Source organism: Trichomonas vaginalis, chromosome III (assembly GCF_026262505.1).
Source record: "Trichomonas vaginalis G3 chromosome III, whole genome shotgun sequence".
NCBI lineage: Eukaryota > Parabasalia > Trichomonadida > Trichomonadidae > Trichomonas > Trichomonas vaginalis.
In genome coordinates, this window is record NC_067205.1 from 20865870 (window position 1) to 20879724 (window position 13855).

General features: G+C 35.5%; 1 protein-coding gene and 2 pseudogenes across 3 annotated transcripts, besides 3 other annotated features; all 3 read right to left on the reverse strand.

The window, feature by feature from the left end:
* Positions 1-5013: part of a mobile genetic element that runs on past the window's edge.
* On the reverse strand, positions 1751-2548 carry TVAGG3_0737360 (uncharacterized protein; the record flags this gene model as incomplete). Its single annotated transcript, XM_051244753.1, has 1 exon — positions 1751-2548. One exon carries the CDS (start codon positions 2546-2548, stop codon positions 1751-1753), a length of 798 nt encoding a protein of 265 aa, XP_051091340.1.
* A 363-nt stretch (positions 5014-5376) lies between the features above and the next one.
* Positions 5377-6261, reverse strand: TVAGG3_0737370 (annotated as a pseudogene). The gene has a single exon. A coding segment is annotated over exon 1 (885 nt).
* A 791-nt stretch (positions 6262-7052) lies between these two features.
* Positions 7053-8336, reverse strand: TVAGG3_0737380 (annotated as a pseudogene). The gene has a single exon. A coding segment is annotated over exon 1 (1284 nt).
* A 1886-nt stretch (positions 8337-10222) lies between these two features.
* Positions 10223-10332: a mobile genetic element.
* A 628-nt stretch (positions 10333-10960) lies between these two features.
* Positions 10961-11056: a mobile genetic element.
* Positions 11057-13855: the final 2799 nt, after the last annotated feature.

The window sequence follows — 13855 nt, forward strand, 5'->3', positions numbered from 1 at the left end:
GGATATGACATGTAAAAATAAAATTTTATTTTTAGAACATTTCTGGGTCAATGTCAATGTTCTCTTTCCCTTTAGGAGCAAACACTGGCTTAGACTCTAAAATCTTTTTACCTAATTTACCTTGAACTTCAACTATCTTAGACTCATAATATTCATAGTCGTCTGTCTTCTTTGGTTCATAAGGTATAACAAGTTTGTATGCTTTGCCTTCTTTAAGGTTTGAAAACCTTCTGTCAAAATTTTCCTTGACTGTTAACAAACCTTCTATGTCTAAGTCTTCAAATTTCGCACCATTTTTAGTCACAATAGCAAACTTAACTGGTTCGATGTTCCAAACTTTGCTGAATGAAGACTTTTCAAAATGGTAGAAGTAAACATTCAAATAAGCGAATGGGTCTAGTTCTTCTTTAAGTCCTGACATATATTTGTTGACTGAAATATATTTCGTCATCTTTTCTATCGGATAAAAAAATATTTTTTTAAAATTTACTCAGAAAAATTTTTCTTTGTATATACGCCGTTCTGAACATCTAAAAGATTTTTGACATTTGCCAAGAATGTTCGTTTAGACGCTGCCATATAACCATACTCTTGACAATATTGTTTATATTCATCGTACAATGACCTTTCATCTAAACACTCAAAGTCGTTTTCATCTATAAACAGTTCATATACACTCTTGTTTGCTTCTAACAATGTTTGTCTTTCTTCGGTATGTGGAATTTGTCTTGGATTGAAGTTAGAAATATCTAATGTCATGAAATATGAGAACAAGTGGTTGTAAAAGTCAGATGTCAAAGTTTCTGCTAAGTCGTCAAAATATTCTGTATCTTGCATATGAGAATCTGACGTTCTGACAACTACATATCTTCTGTCAGAACTTTCTAACTTCATCGGAACAGCATTGTTTGAAACCATAATGAAATTTGCAACATTTTCACAAACTCTTTGGTCTTTATACTTTCTTTCAACAACTCCAACTTTGTCTGTTATAAGACTCTTCAAAGCATCTGAGTTCAAAACTTTTGTTGTATCTATACTTTGAAGTTCGTTACATACTATAAGTTTCATATTCTCTATTGAGGAGTTAAACTTGCCACAGATGTTTTCTAAGTTTGTCATATTCGGGTTCGAATAGCCCTCTAACAGTTTGCACAAAATATCTGTAAAGAAAGTGTTCTTACCAGTTCCTTGTTTTCCAATTATAATGAGAGCAGTTTCATTTTTAGCACTTGGATGTTGTAAGATGTTTGCAAACCAACATAAGATATACTCATAGACTCTTTCGTTTCCATTGCATATAATTTCTTTGACATGGTCTAACCAAGCTTCTATAATATTTTCTTTCCATTCTACTTGTTCATATTTATATCCAGTGAAGATAGAATAGAAGTTTGGAGAAGGTGTATAGAACTTTATACCTCGAACTGAAAAATCTTCTAACTTTGACAATAAGATATCCCAAGCATCTAACATCTTCATGCCAACTTGTACGACTTTTATTTTCTTAAGTTTCTGTCTACATTCTTGTTCTGAAACTATTGTCGCTTTAGGTTTGTTAAAGACAACATCCCATTCTTTCATGACATAACATTCTGGGGCAGAGTCAACATAAATGACTAAACGTTTCAAATTCTCGACTGCTTTGTTATAGTCTCGAAATGGACACATATTTCTGAATGCTTGGAAGTCATAAAAATCTGAAACATCTATTCTGTACATTTTTATAAAAATAAAAAAAATATTTTTTTTATTCTTGACTTTGTTGTTGCATTTGTTGCATTTGTTGTTCTTGAGCTATTTGTTGTTGAAGTTGTTCTTGTAATACAATACTTTCACCGGTTGCATCTTCCAATTCGAAACTTTCTGCCGTCATTGACAAATACATAGGACATAAAAGTTTTACAGGAACAAAGTTTGCGTCAACTAAGGTTAAGTTTATGTTTGCTAAAGTGTTTGAGTTTACTAAAGCTGAAAATTCTGCATTCGAATGAACAATAGGCAAACCAGCAGAGAATGTGTTGTTTATACGCATGAGTATCTTTTGGTCATAGTAGTTTCTGTCGACATTCGAATAACACTTTGAACCTAAGTTTGAAACAATATATAAAATAGGTGTGCTTAATGTCAATGGAATAGACATTCCTTGTATGACACCTTTTCCTGTTATAGGAAACTGTTGGTAGTAAAAACCAGAAATAAGTTTTGTATTATAGCTCATATCGTTTATAGTAAACTCAGTCGGACATCCAAACATAATGAAACCTGCTCTAGTTGCAGCACATGTTACATCCGTCCTTAAAGTATTAAATAAGTCAACAAAACCTGTTGGTGGTATATCTGAGTAAGTATCTTCAAAGAAGTATTTTTTACCATTCACAACAACAAAGTCTTCTGGTGTCAAAAGAGCAAAACAGGCTTTAGTCGTCATTGTGTTTAAGGTCAGTTTACAATACCGTCCTTGAGGACTTTGTAAGTTTGTTGTTATAGAATTATATGACTCAGGGTTTTTAGTCGTAATAGTATAAACCACTATGTCTTCTGCCATTTACTTAGCAAACAAACTTTAATGAAATGTTGTGGTCGTCAAATATTTTTATAACGTCTGGGAAACTATATTTTAAGTTCAACGTTTCACCTCCTTTCATAACGTATATCTTGTCAATGACATTATATGAAACACCACAGCAAGCAATGTCGGGCTCTATTTCTTTGATGTTTATATCGTCTGCCTCTGTCAAAAGTTTCAATAGTTCTTTCAAAACTTCACGAGGTGCGATGACATATGAGTTCACTTTTACAGGGTTGTGCTCAACCAAGTTTAACATTATACCCAAAGCTTGACAAATCTTCTCCTGAGTTTTAAGTTTGTCTTTAAGTTGTTGGTAGTCATTTCGAATATCTGCAACAGAACTTAAGTCTCTGCTAACTTCAGGGTATGTTGGTTCTTTTACAGGAACTATTGTTATACCATCTTGGTCTTCGTATGGTTTCCCCACTTCAACATCTCTTTCTTTGACATTGACAACAACACTTTGACTGTTTGTTTGAGTTGGTGAATTTAACTTCACATCTGCCACCGCCATTAAACCTTTTGAAACACTCACGCTTCTATTTTTCGGAAATGACATTTTACTTAGAATAAAAAGATGGACGTATTTGAGTATCTCTTCGAATTGAAGCAGAACAAAGTTTACACACACAAACAATACAAATACATTGACAGAATAGTTCTTTATACAAACAATGGTAAATGTTATAGAATAGCAATATTTGCTGAACCAAAATATTTCCATAAAGCAAAGAAAGTTGGTATAACCGAGATGGTGAAAGTTCTTGAAGCAGACAAAAATATAACAACAAAACTGACCGATATTTCTAAAGGAAAGTTTATCTTACAATTTTATGTCAAAACTGGCGTACTGTCAATATTTGACGGAGAGAAGTCAGTTCAAGAACAACTTACTGACCTGCTGCCAAAATCTGCTCGATGGAAGCTGTCGTTATGCCAATCTGAGGAGCCCCAGCAGGTTTCATCGAACGAATCTTCAAAAGAGCATCTTCCGTGAAAAGTGCTATTGGTTTTGTAAACTTCTTTGCTTTCAATTCATCTGGACCGTCTCTGTCACCAGTATATTGTATTTGTACAGTACCAACAGTTGAAATACCACCCATAAAGTCTTCTGAGTCAGCAAATGGAATGCCAAGCCAAAAGTTTGAACGGTCTCCATTTGTATATTGAGTTTTTTGACCTCCTGTATGAGTCCATACTTTCACATATGGCATAATAGAACTTTGCATTTCAGGGTTAATGGTTGTTGTGAAGTTGTTGTTAAAGTTCATAGCATCTAATGTCAAGTTGTATGACCTCATATCCTCAACTGTAGAATATTCTTCTCTTGGATAATATTTGCCATCTATGTTTATATGATATTTAATACCGGGGTTGTAGAAACAAGAATAGTCATTTATAGTTCGTCTGAACAGTACAAACATAGTATCTGCATGTTTCATTGCAGTTGTTAAAGCAATATCTGTTCTTGCACCTGGGTCAGCACTTTGGTTTCCAACTTCACCTGCAAAGTCTTTGACAGATATTTGGTGTATAGGGAACATAAGTGGAACTGCAATATATTTTGGCAGCTAAAGCATTTGAAATATCTGGGTCCAACATATAAACGGCAAGTCTGCTTTCTATTCTCTTGCATTCAAATTTTTCGCATGTGAACTTAACTGGGTCCCAAGCAGTTCCAGCAGCATTGAAATAATAGTTTACTTCAGTGTTGAAGTTTGAGAAACCAAAGTCTAAGTCAACTTTGTCTTTGCAAAAGTCACAGAACTTGGCTCCACCAGTTCCAGCTACAGTAAGAGTGAATGGGTCTTGTGTTGGTGCAATGACTAAGTTATTTTTGCTTGGAGTAAGTTCGATAGAAATTTTTCCTGCCCAGTTTGGCAAGTATCTTAAAAACCTGAAGATGAGGAAAGATGACAAAGGAACTCTAAGTTTCAGTTTTACTTTAGTGGCAGCAGTTCCATCTGAACCAGAAAGGTTAACATAAACTCCTGGAACGTTAGGGTCAAGTCTTCTTATTTTCTCAATATTGCATACTGGTCTGTTTGTTCTCTAGCTTGTGGTTGTACTGAGTTTCTTAAAGCGAACCATTCATAGTTTGCCCATGTTACTGTTTGAACTAAGTCAGAGTTAGAATATATCTTATATCCCATGAAAACTTCTGGAGCATATTGGTATCCGACATAGAAAATTCCATTGCAACCTTTCTTGTCAGACAACTTGGCAGAAGGTTTTATTTCAATGTCTTGTTCCACGTATAAGAATGAGTTGTCAATAGAAATAATATGAAACCTGTCACAAGCAATATCTACTGTTGTTGAAGAACCTTCTCCAAACTCACCTACGTTTCCATAAGAAACAGCAGTTGTATATTCGTAAGTTCCAGGAACTATTTCTGACCTTCTAATGGCATTGTCGCATTCGTTATACCATTCGGAAACATTTCCGTTCATGGCATCCAAAACTGTTGGCGTTATATTCTGAGCGGCGTACATTTCATATGGGTAAAAATATAGAATAGTTGGATTTATATGTCATAATAGAACCCACGTGGACCAAGCTTTACTTTCTTCCTGACTGAGTTTTTAACTCTTCTTTTTCCTTCATTGCCCTCTGCTTGAAGTTGTTGCATCTTTGCATTATGTTCATCTAGTATGTTGCAAATTTCCCATGTCCTTTTTGCCTTTTGGCTCTGGTCGCCCATCTCAGGTAACCTATATCCTAGAAAGAGTTTGTCATAGTCTGTATTTGAGTCTTCGCGTATTGTTTGCATGACTCTTTCCTGAGTTTCCGGTTCAAGCTCTTCAAACAGTGCCTGTCCATATGGAATATGCTCGTTTCCAAATATATGTTTTTGTAGCCATTCTGGTTTTCTTTCCATGTTACCAACTATATCTTTTTGTGAATGGGAAAGCTTTTACCCAATCTTTCAGTCTTGCGTCGTTTATTTCTGTAGTTGGTTTTATTTTGTCAAGGAACATGTTTTTCAATACTAACATTTCATTTGGTACTGTCCATTTGAGTTTTCTTAAATATTCATCCCTTCTCGGTTCATTGTCTGCAAAGTAAGTTTTTATGACATTTTGTAAACTTTCGTTTGCAAGGTCATGTACAATAGGTTCTCTTCCTTCTCCCTCCCTAACTTTCTTTCTAAACTCTTCACCAAATATACCATCTTTATGGTTCTGTGTAGTTCTTTGAGATAAATGTTTTAGAACGTCAGGTGTTATATTTCCATCAGCCATGTTCATTTCATACTGGTCCAAAATATCTGCATCTTTCATATCTTTCAATGGCATTAAAGCCGCGCTGAAAATACCAGCTATATCTGGTTCACCATTGACTTCCATTGCGTCTACAACTTCTTGGAATTGTGGTTGTAAGTTTATGAACCACCTATCCGGGTTAGCTTTATGACCCCATCTCATTGTAGTTCCATCGTCTGCAGAAACAAAAGTAGGTTTGTTTCCATCTTGGTTAGGTTCTGAATGAACTTTAAACAATGTTTCATTTCTATATGTTTTCTTGAAATTTAACCTTTTATTTTCACCGAGTTCATCCGAAGATTGAACGTTAAATGCTCGTAAGTAAAAAGGGTTGTTGTATTTGTGTACATTTTCTTTCAGTACTTCCATTCTATGCTGAATATTTTCATCTGGTGTTGGAGTCTTTTGTATGTCGGCAAACATTTTTCGATATTCTTCTACTATGTCAGCCGAATTTTTTTTAGACTCTTGGAAATATTCCATATTCTCCGCATACTCTTGTTGAGGGTCAAGAATTTTCGGCTGTTCCAAATCTTCATCTAGTTCTGTGAAGTTAGTTTCCAAAGGAAGGACTTGTTCGTTTCCTTCAGGCTCTTCTAGCTGTTGTTGCTGAACTATTTCTTCCATGTCTGGTTGTATCTGAACTTCTTCCTGTGGAGTTTCTTGTACCTCATCTGCTGGCATTTCATATATTCCGAGACCGTTTTTAACAAGTTCCCTATTTAAGCCATCCGCATTCATAACCCTTTCTTCTTTCGTTCCGTCTCTATTTTTTACGCGTTTCATGAAGATAGTTGAATTATCATTTATCTCTGACACCAAATATCTCGGAGTAAATTCATCCATGTCATTTGGATGATATGCTATTAAATCATATCCCTTAGCGAGCTTGTATTTTCCAGGTTTGAAATTATATCCCATTTTGGTGCTGAACCATAAAGCTAAATAGGTTCGGGTCAGTATTTCCTTCCTTGAACTTTCTAATAGCTTCTTTATATCTGTCACTAAAGTCAAGAGTATCTGGGTAACCATAGTCTTCCTTAAGCATTTTTAAGAATTCTTGGTTTCCTTGTTCTCTACTTCTTTTATGTCCTTGCTCTGTTTGTGGTTGTTGTTGTGCAGGGTTTTGAACTGTTGGTTGTGGTGCAGTGTTTTGAACTGTTGGTTGTGGTGCAGTGTTTTTGAACTGTTGGTTGTGGTGCAGTGTTTTGAACTGTTGGTTTTGTTGTGTTGGTTTTGGTGCATGCCTGTGTCGTGTCCATGTGACGATGTAAATGTTTTAGGTAGTCCTGGTGCAGGTGCTTCTCTTGGAGGGTTTGGTGGTATATAAGTTCCACCAGCTGGCACATATGTTCCATCTGCAGCATAATGTCCTACTGACTTTTCGTTTTTAAGAAAGCATTTACTAGGTCTGTTTTGGTCTGTTGTAACTCTTTTTCTTGACTTTTCACAACAGTTGCTCTAACGGCGTCATAGGCACTTTGAACTGCCTGTCTCGTTGCTGCATCTGTTATTTTCGTCATATTTTGTGCTACTTCTTTTAACTCTTTGTCGAAACCTTCAGACTTCAGTTTCTTTCCAGATGAGAAGTCGTTCACTTGTTTCACCTTACTATGAAGAGCTTCGAAGGCGTTCTTAAAGTCAGCATTTGTTAAAGCTTCATTTGAACTGTCTTCATCCGCTTGTATTTTTGTCCTTATTGACCCTATGAGTTGGGCTGCTTTAGCGTTGGCTTGGGCATCTAACCAGTCATTGTTGGCTTTTATATATTCTGCGCTTTTCATTGCCTTTTGCATAGCCGCGTCGTTATTTTTACTTTCTTGTGCTAAGTTTTCATACTGTACGGTTTGGTTTTGCAACTGTAAAAGTTTTTCTGCCTTTACATTTGCTTCAACTTCTTTTTTATACTCATCGCTATCCATATATGTCTTCAGGGCTTTTTGTTTTATCTCTTCATCTTTCAGTACTTTATATTGAGTAGTATGGTTTTTCAAATTTATAACATCTTGTTCCATTTTTGCTACTTCTGCTGCTTTTTCTGACACTTTTTTCGCATATTCCTCTGTACTTAGTTCTTTCAGTTGTTCTTCTTTCTTCTTTTTCTCTACGTTTAACTCATTTAGTTTCTTTGTGTGTCTGTCATATTCTAGTTTCTTTTCATTTTCACTTATTTGCTTCTGTATGTCTATGTTTGACTTTTTGACATCTGCTATTTGATTTTTGAGTGAACTCAAATTCATTTGACTTTGAGGGTTATATGCTGTTCCGTCTGCAGCTCCACCATAGCCTGCCATTTTCGCTAAAAGTGCCGCTCTTAAACCTCCACTCTGTGCACCAACAACTCGGTTTAAAAGCATAGGATTGCTTGACATTTGTTGCAACATAGTGGGGTCATTCAGCATTTGTTGTTGCAACTGTTGTTGTGGTGTCAGTTTTACTATTGGATGTTTCAATGCTCCCTTCCTCTTACGTATATTCTTACGTAGCTTACGTGGCATTTTAAGTGAAGTTAAAAAGCGGTTTTTGACAGATGTTTATATGACACTTTTTCAGTAAAGACTTTGTCAAGACTTCTTCATCGTAATGAGTGTAAATGACCCAAAAATAATGTTTATGTTAGAATGTTAGATCTAACATGTTTTCTAACATGTTTTCTAACATGGTCTAAAACATACAAAACTCATGAAATTTCATACGGAATTCAATAAAAATAATGTTTATGTTAGAATGTTAGATCTAACCTCTTTTCTAACCTCTTTTCTAACATGGTCTAAAACATACAAAACTCATGAAATTTCATACGGAATTCAATAAAAATAATGTTTATGTTAGAATGTTAGATCTAACCTCTTTTCTAACATGTTTTCTACCCTCTTGAATTTTCATGATTTCATCGTAAATGTTTTGTCAAGACTTCTTCGTAAAGACTTTGTTGAGATTTCTTCGTAAAGTTCTTCATCGTAAAGACTTTGTAAAGTCTTTCTCATGAACTTTCTTGTCAATGTTTTGTTGAGACTTTGTAAAGTTCTTCATCGTAAAGACTTTGTAAAGAAAGTTCATGAAAATTCATGAGGTTAGAAAAGAGGTTAGAAAAGAGGTTAGATCTAACATTCTAACATAAACATTATTTTTGTCTGATTTTACGAAGAAGTCTTGACAAAACATTTACGATGAAGAAGTCTTGACAAAACATTTACGAAGAAGTCTTGACAAAACATTTACGATGAAGAAGTCTTGACAAAACATTTACGATGAAATCATGAGTTTTCTACGATGTTAGAAAACATGTTAGAAAACGTGTTAGATCTAACATTCTAACATAAACATTATTTTTGTCTGATTTTACGAAGAAGTCTTGACAAAACATTTACGATGAAATCATGAGTTTTCTACGATGTTAGAAAACATGTTAGAAAACGTGTTAGATCTAACATTCTAACATAAACATTATTTTTGTCTGATTTTACGAAGAAGTCTTGACAAAACATTTACGATGAAGAAGTCTTGACAAAACATTTACGAAGAAGTCTTGACAAAACATTTACGAAGAAGTCTTGACAAAACATTTACGAAGAAGTCTTGACAAAACATTTACGAAGAAGAAGTCTTGACAAAACATTTACGAAGAAGTCTTGACAAAACATTTACGAAGAAGTCTTGACAAAACATTTACGATGAAGAAGTCTTGACAAAACATTTACGAAGAAGTCTTGACAAAACATTTACGAAGAAGTCTTGACAAAACATTTACGAAGAAGTCTTGACAAAACATTTACGAAGAAGAAGTCTTGACAAAACATTTACGATGAAATCATGACAAAACATGAAAACATATATAATTTGTGAAAAGCTCCTGGAAGACCCGTATATATAAAAACTTCATTATACTCATTCATCCTCAGGGCTAGAAGGCACGAAGTGCCTGGAAGCCCCGCTACCTTTTTTTTTTTTTTTTTTTTTTAATTCGGTACCAAGGGTCTACGCCCCTCGGAACCAAAATTACTAGAATTTACAAAAACCGTTTGACACGTAAAATACATTTGACATTTACAAAAAATAAAAAAAATTAAAAAAAAATAAACTTAAAAATTAACGTTAAAATTTTTGACACTTTACAAAATAAAAAAATAATTTTTAAAAAATAAACTTTAAAAAATTAACGTTAAATTTTTTTTATTTATTTTTTTATCATAGATTTTAACACCCAGAGTAAAAAAATAATTTTTTTAAAATAAATTAACTCAAAAATTTTTTAATTTCTGTATATACTAAATTTTTCATAAATGATAAAATTAATTTTAGGGTATATCTAACCCGATATCTAACCTCATTTCTAACCTTGTGAATTTTCAACAGTAAATATGCTGGCATGATTCAGGAATGTGGGTCATTATTGATTTTGTAATTTAATCGTCGTCGTTATTGATTTTGTAATTTAATCGTTATCGTCTTTTTCTAAACGTGCATTTTTTGCTTTCGGAGCTATTGAACATACATTGGCCCTTACCAGCAATTGAAAACTATTTTTCATTATCAACAATTACATTAGTCCGAGTTATTCATCAATCAATGAAAATCGATATATAGTCCATACTTCAATTTACAATATTGGCAAGTCCAATTTCACTTGGCATATTTAACTCATATAGAAAAACCAGTTGGAATCGGCAAAATTATCTTTAATTCCATACATAAGAAAAAAAAATTATAAAGTTCTTCAATAATAGCAAACTAATAGTTTAAATAGATTTACAAGTATCGCCCATCTACTTTTGATATAATTCACATATTTTTATATGATCTGAAATATATGACAAGTTAATATGGAGAATTCTTTCAACCCAATTTCAATTTATTGAATTTTCTATTCGAATTCAAAAATTTTCCCAAGAAGAAAAAATAATTAGGAAATTTAAGGGTGCACCCGCATGTACGTTTATTTGAGAGGAGGAGGATTACCCTCTCAATTTTGAAAGCTTCGTTAACTTAATATCTCGATGAATATTGGATTAAAATTGAATTTGCCCATACCAATATATCTGATACAATATCCTTAAGTTTTACTAAAAAAATTTTTTTAAAATCCCTGCAGATTCGGGGATTTTTAAATTTTTTGATTTTTGAGTGTGGGACAAACTATCCAGTGTCACTTTTTATTAACCTTATTTTAAAAAATTAATAAAATAATAATTTTTTATTTTTATTTTTATATAAATTGAGGAGTTTGAAGAGTAGTCTGAGGAGTTTGAGGATAATCTGATGAGTTTGAGGAGTAGTCTGAGGAGTTTGAGGATAATCTGAGGAGTTTGAGGATAATCTGAGGAGTTGTCTGAGGAGTAGTTTCAGGAGTTGTCTGAGGATAATTTGAGGAGTTTGAAGAGTAGTCTGAGGAGTTTGAGGATAATCCGAGGAGTTTGAGGAGTAGTCTGAGGAGTTTGAGGATAATCTGAGGAGTTGTCTGAGGAGTAGTTTCAGGAGTTGTCTGAGGATAATTTGAGGAGTTTGAAGAGTAGTCTGAGGAGTTTGAGGATAATCCGAGGAGTTTGAAGAGTAGTCTGAGGAGTTTGAGGATAATCTGAGGAGTTGTCTGAGGAGTAGTTTCAGGAGTTGTCTGAGGATAATTTGAGGAGTTTGAAGAGTAGTCTGAGGAGTTTGAGGATAATCTGAGGAGTTGTCTGAGGAGTAGTTTCAGGAGTTGTCTGAGGATAATTTGAGGAGTTTAAGGATAATCTGATGAGTTTGAGGAGTAGTCTGAGGAGTTTGAGGAGTAGTCTGAGGAGTTTGAGGATAATCTGAGGAGTTTGAGGATAATCTGAGGAGTTTGAAGAGTAGTCTGAGGAGTTGTCTGAGGAGTAGTTTCAGGAGTTGTCTGAGGATAATTTGAGGAGTTTGAAGAGTAGTCTGAGGAGTTTGAGGATAATCCGAGGAGTTTGAGGAGTAGTCTGAGGAGTTTGAGGATAATCTGAGGAGTTGTCTGAGGAGTAGTTTCAGGAGTTGTCTGAGGATAATCTGATGAGTTTGAGGAGTAGTCTGAGGAGTTTGAGGATAATCTGAGGAGTTGTCTGAGGAGTAGTTTCAGGAGTTGTCTGAGGATAATTTGATGAGTTTGAAGAGTAGTCTGAGGAGTTTGAGGATAATCTGAGGAGTTGTCTGAGGAGTAGTTTCAGGAGTTGTCTGAGGATAATCTGATGAGTTTGAGGATAATCTGAGGAGTTGTCTGAGGAGTAGTTTCAGGAGTTGTCTGAGGATAATTTGATGAGTTTGAAGAGTAGTCTGAGGAGTTTGAGGATAATCTGAGGAGTTGTCTGAGGAGTAGTTTCAGGAGTTGTCTGAGGATAATCTGATGAGTTTGAGGAGTAGTCTGAGGAGTTTGAGGATAATCTGAGGAGTTGTCTGAGGAGTAGTTTCAGGAGTTGTCTGAGGATAATTTGAGGAGTTTGAAGAGTAGTCTGAGGAGTTTGAGGATAATCTGAGGAGTTGTCTGAGGAGTAGTTTCAGGAGTTGTCTGAGGATAATCTGAGGAGTTTGAGGATAATCTGAGGAGTTTGAGGATAATCTGAGGAGTTGTCTGAGGAGTAGTCTGAGGAGTTTGAGGATAATTTGAGGAGTTTGAAGAGTAGTCTGAGGAGTTTGAGGATAATCTGATGAGTTTGAGGAGTAGTCTGAGGAGTTTGAGGATAATCTGAGGAGGAGTCTGAGGATAATTTGAGGAGTTTAAGGATAATCTGATGAGTTTGAGGAGTAGTCTGAGGAGTTTGAGGAGTAGTCTGAGGAGTTTGAGGATAATCTGAGGAGTTTGAGGATAATCTGAGGAGTTTGAGGATAATCTGAGGAGTTGTCTGAGGAGTAGTTTCAGGAGTTGTCTGAGGATAATTTGAGGAGTTTGAAGAGTAGTCTGAGGAGTTTGAGGATAATCCGAGGAGTTTGAGGAGTAGTCTGAGGAGTTTGAGGATAATCTGAGGAGTTGTCTGAGGAGTAGTTTCAGGAGTTGTCTGAGGATAATTTGAGGAGTTTAAGGATAATCTGATGAGTTTGAGGAGTAGTCTGAGGAGTTTGAGGAGTAGTCTGAGGAGTTTGAGGATAATCTGAGGAGTTTGAGGATAATCTGAGGAGTTGTCTGAGGAGTAGTTTCAGGAGTTGTCTGAGGATAATTTGAGGAGTTTGAAGAGTAGTCTGAGGAGTTTGAGGATAATCCGAGGAGTTTGAGGAGTAGTCTGAGGAGTTTGAGGATAATCTGAGGAGTTGTCTGAGGAGTAGTTTCAGGAGTTGTCTGAGGATAATTTGAGGAGTTTGAAGAGTAGTCTGAGGAGTTTGAGGATAATCCGAGGAGTTTGAGGAGTAGTCTGAGGAGTTTGAGGATAATCTGAGGAGTTGTCTGAGGAGTAGTTTCAGGAGTTGTCTGAGGATAATCTGAGGAGTTTGAGGATAATCTGAGGAGTTTGAGGATAATCTGAGGAGTTGTCTGAGGAGTAGTTTCAGGAGTTGTCTGAGGATAATTTGAGGAGTTTGAAGAGTAGTCTGAGGAGTTTGAGGATAATCCGAGGAGTTTGAGGAGTAGTCTGAGGAGTTTGAGGATAATCTGAGGAGGAGTCTGAGGATTAGACCGAGGAGTAGTCTGAGGAGTTTGAGGATAATCTGAGGAGTAGTTTGAAGAGTAGTCTGAGGAGTTTGAGGATAATCTGAGGAGGAGTCTGAGGATTAGACTGAGGAGGAGTTTGAGGATAATCTAAGGAGGAGTCTGCGGATAATCTGAGGAGGAGTCTGAGGATAATCTGAGGAGTTTGAGGATAATCTGAGGAGGAGTCTGAGGATTAGACCGAGGAGTAGTCTGAGGATAATCTGAGGAGGAGTCTGAGGATTAGACTGAGGAGTAGTTTCAGGAGTAGTCTGAGGATAATCTGAGCATAATCTGAGGAGGAGTCTGAGGATTAGACTGAGGAGGAGTTTGAGGATAATCTGAGGAGGAGTCTGCGGATAATCTGAGGAGGAGTTTGAGGATAATCTGAGGAGGAGTCTG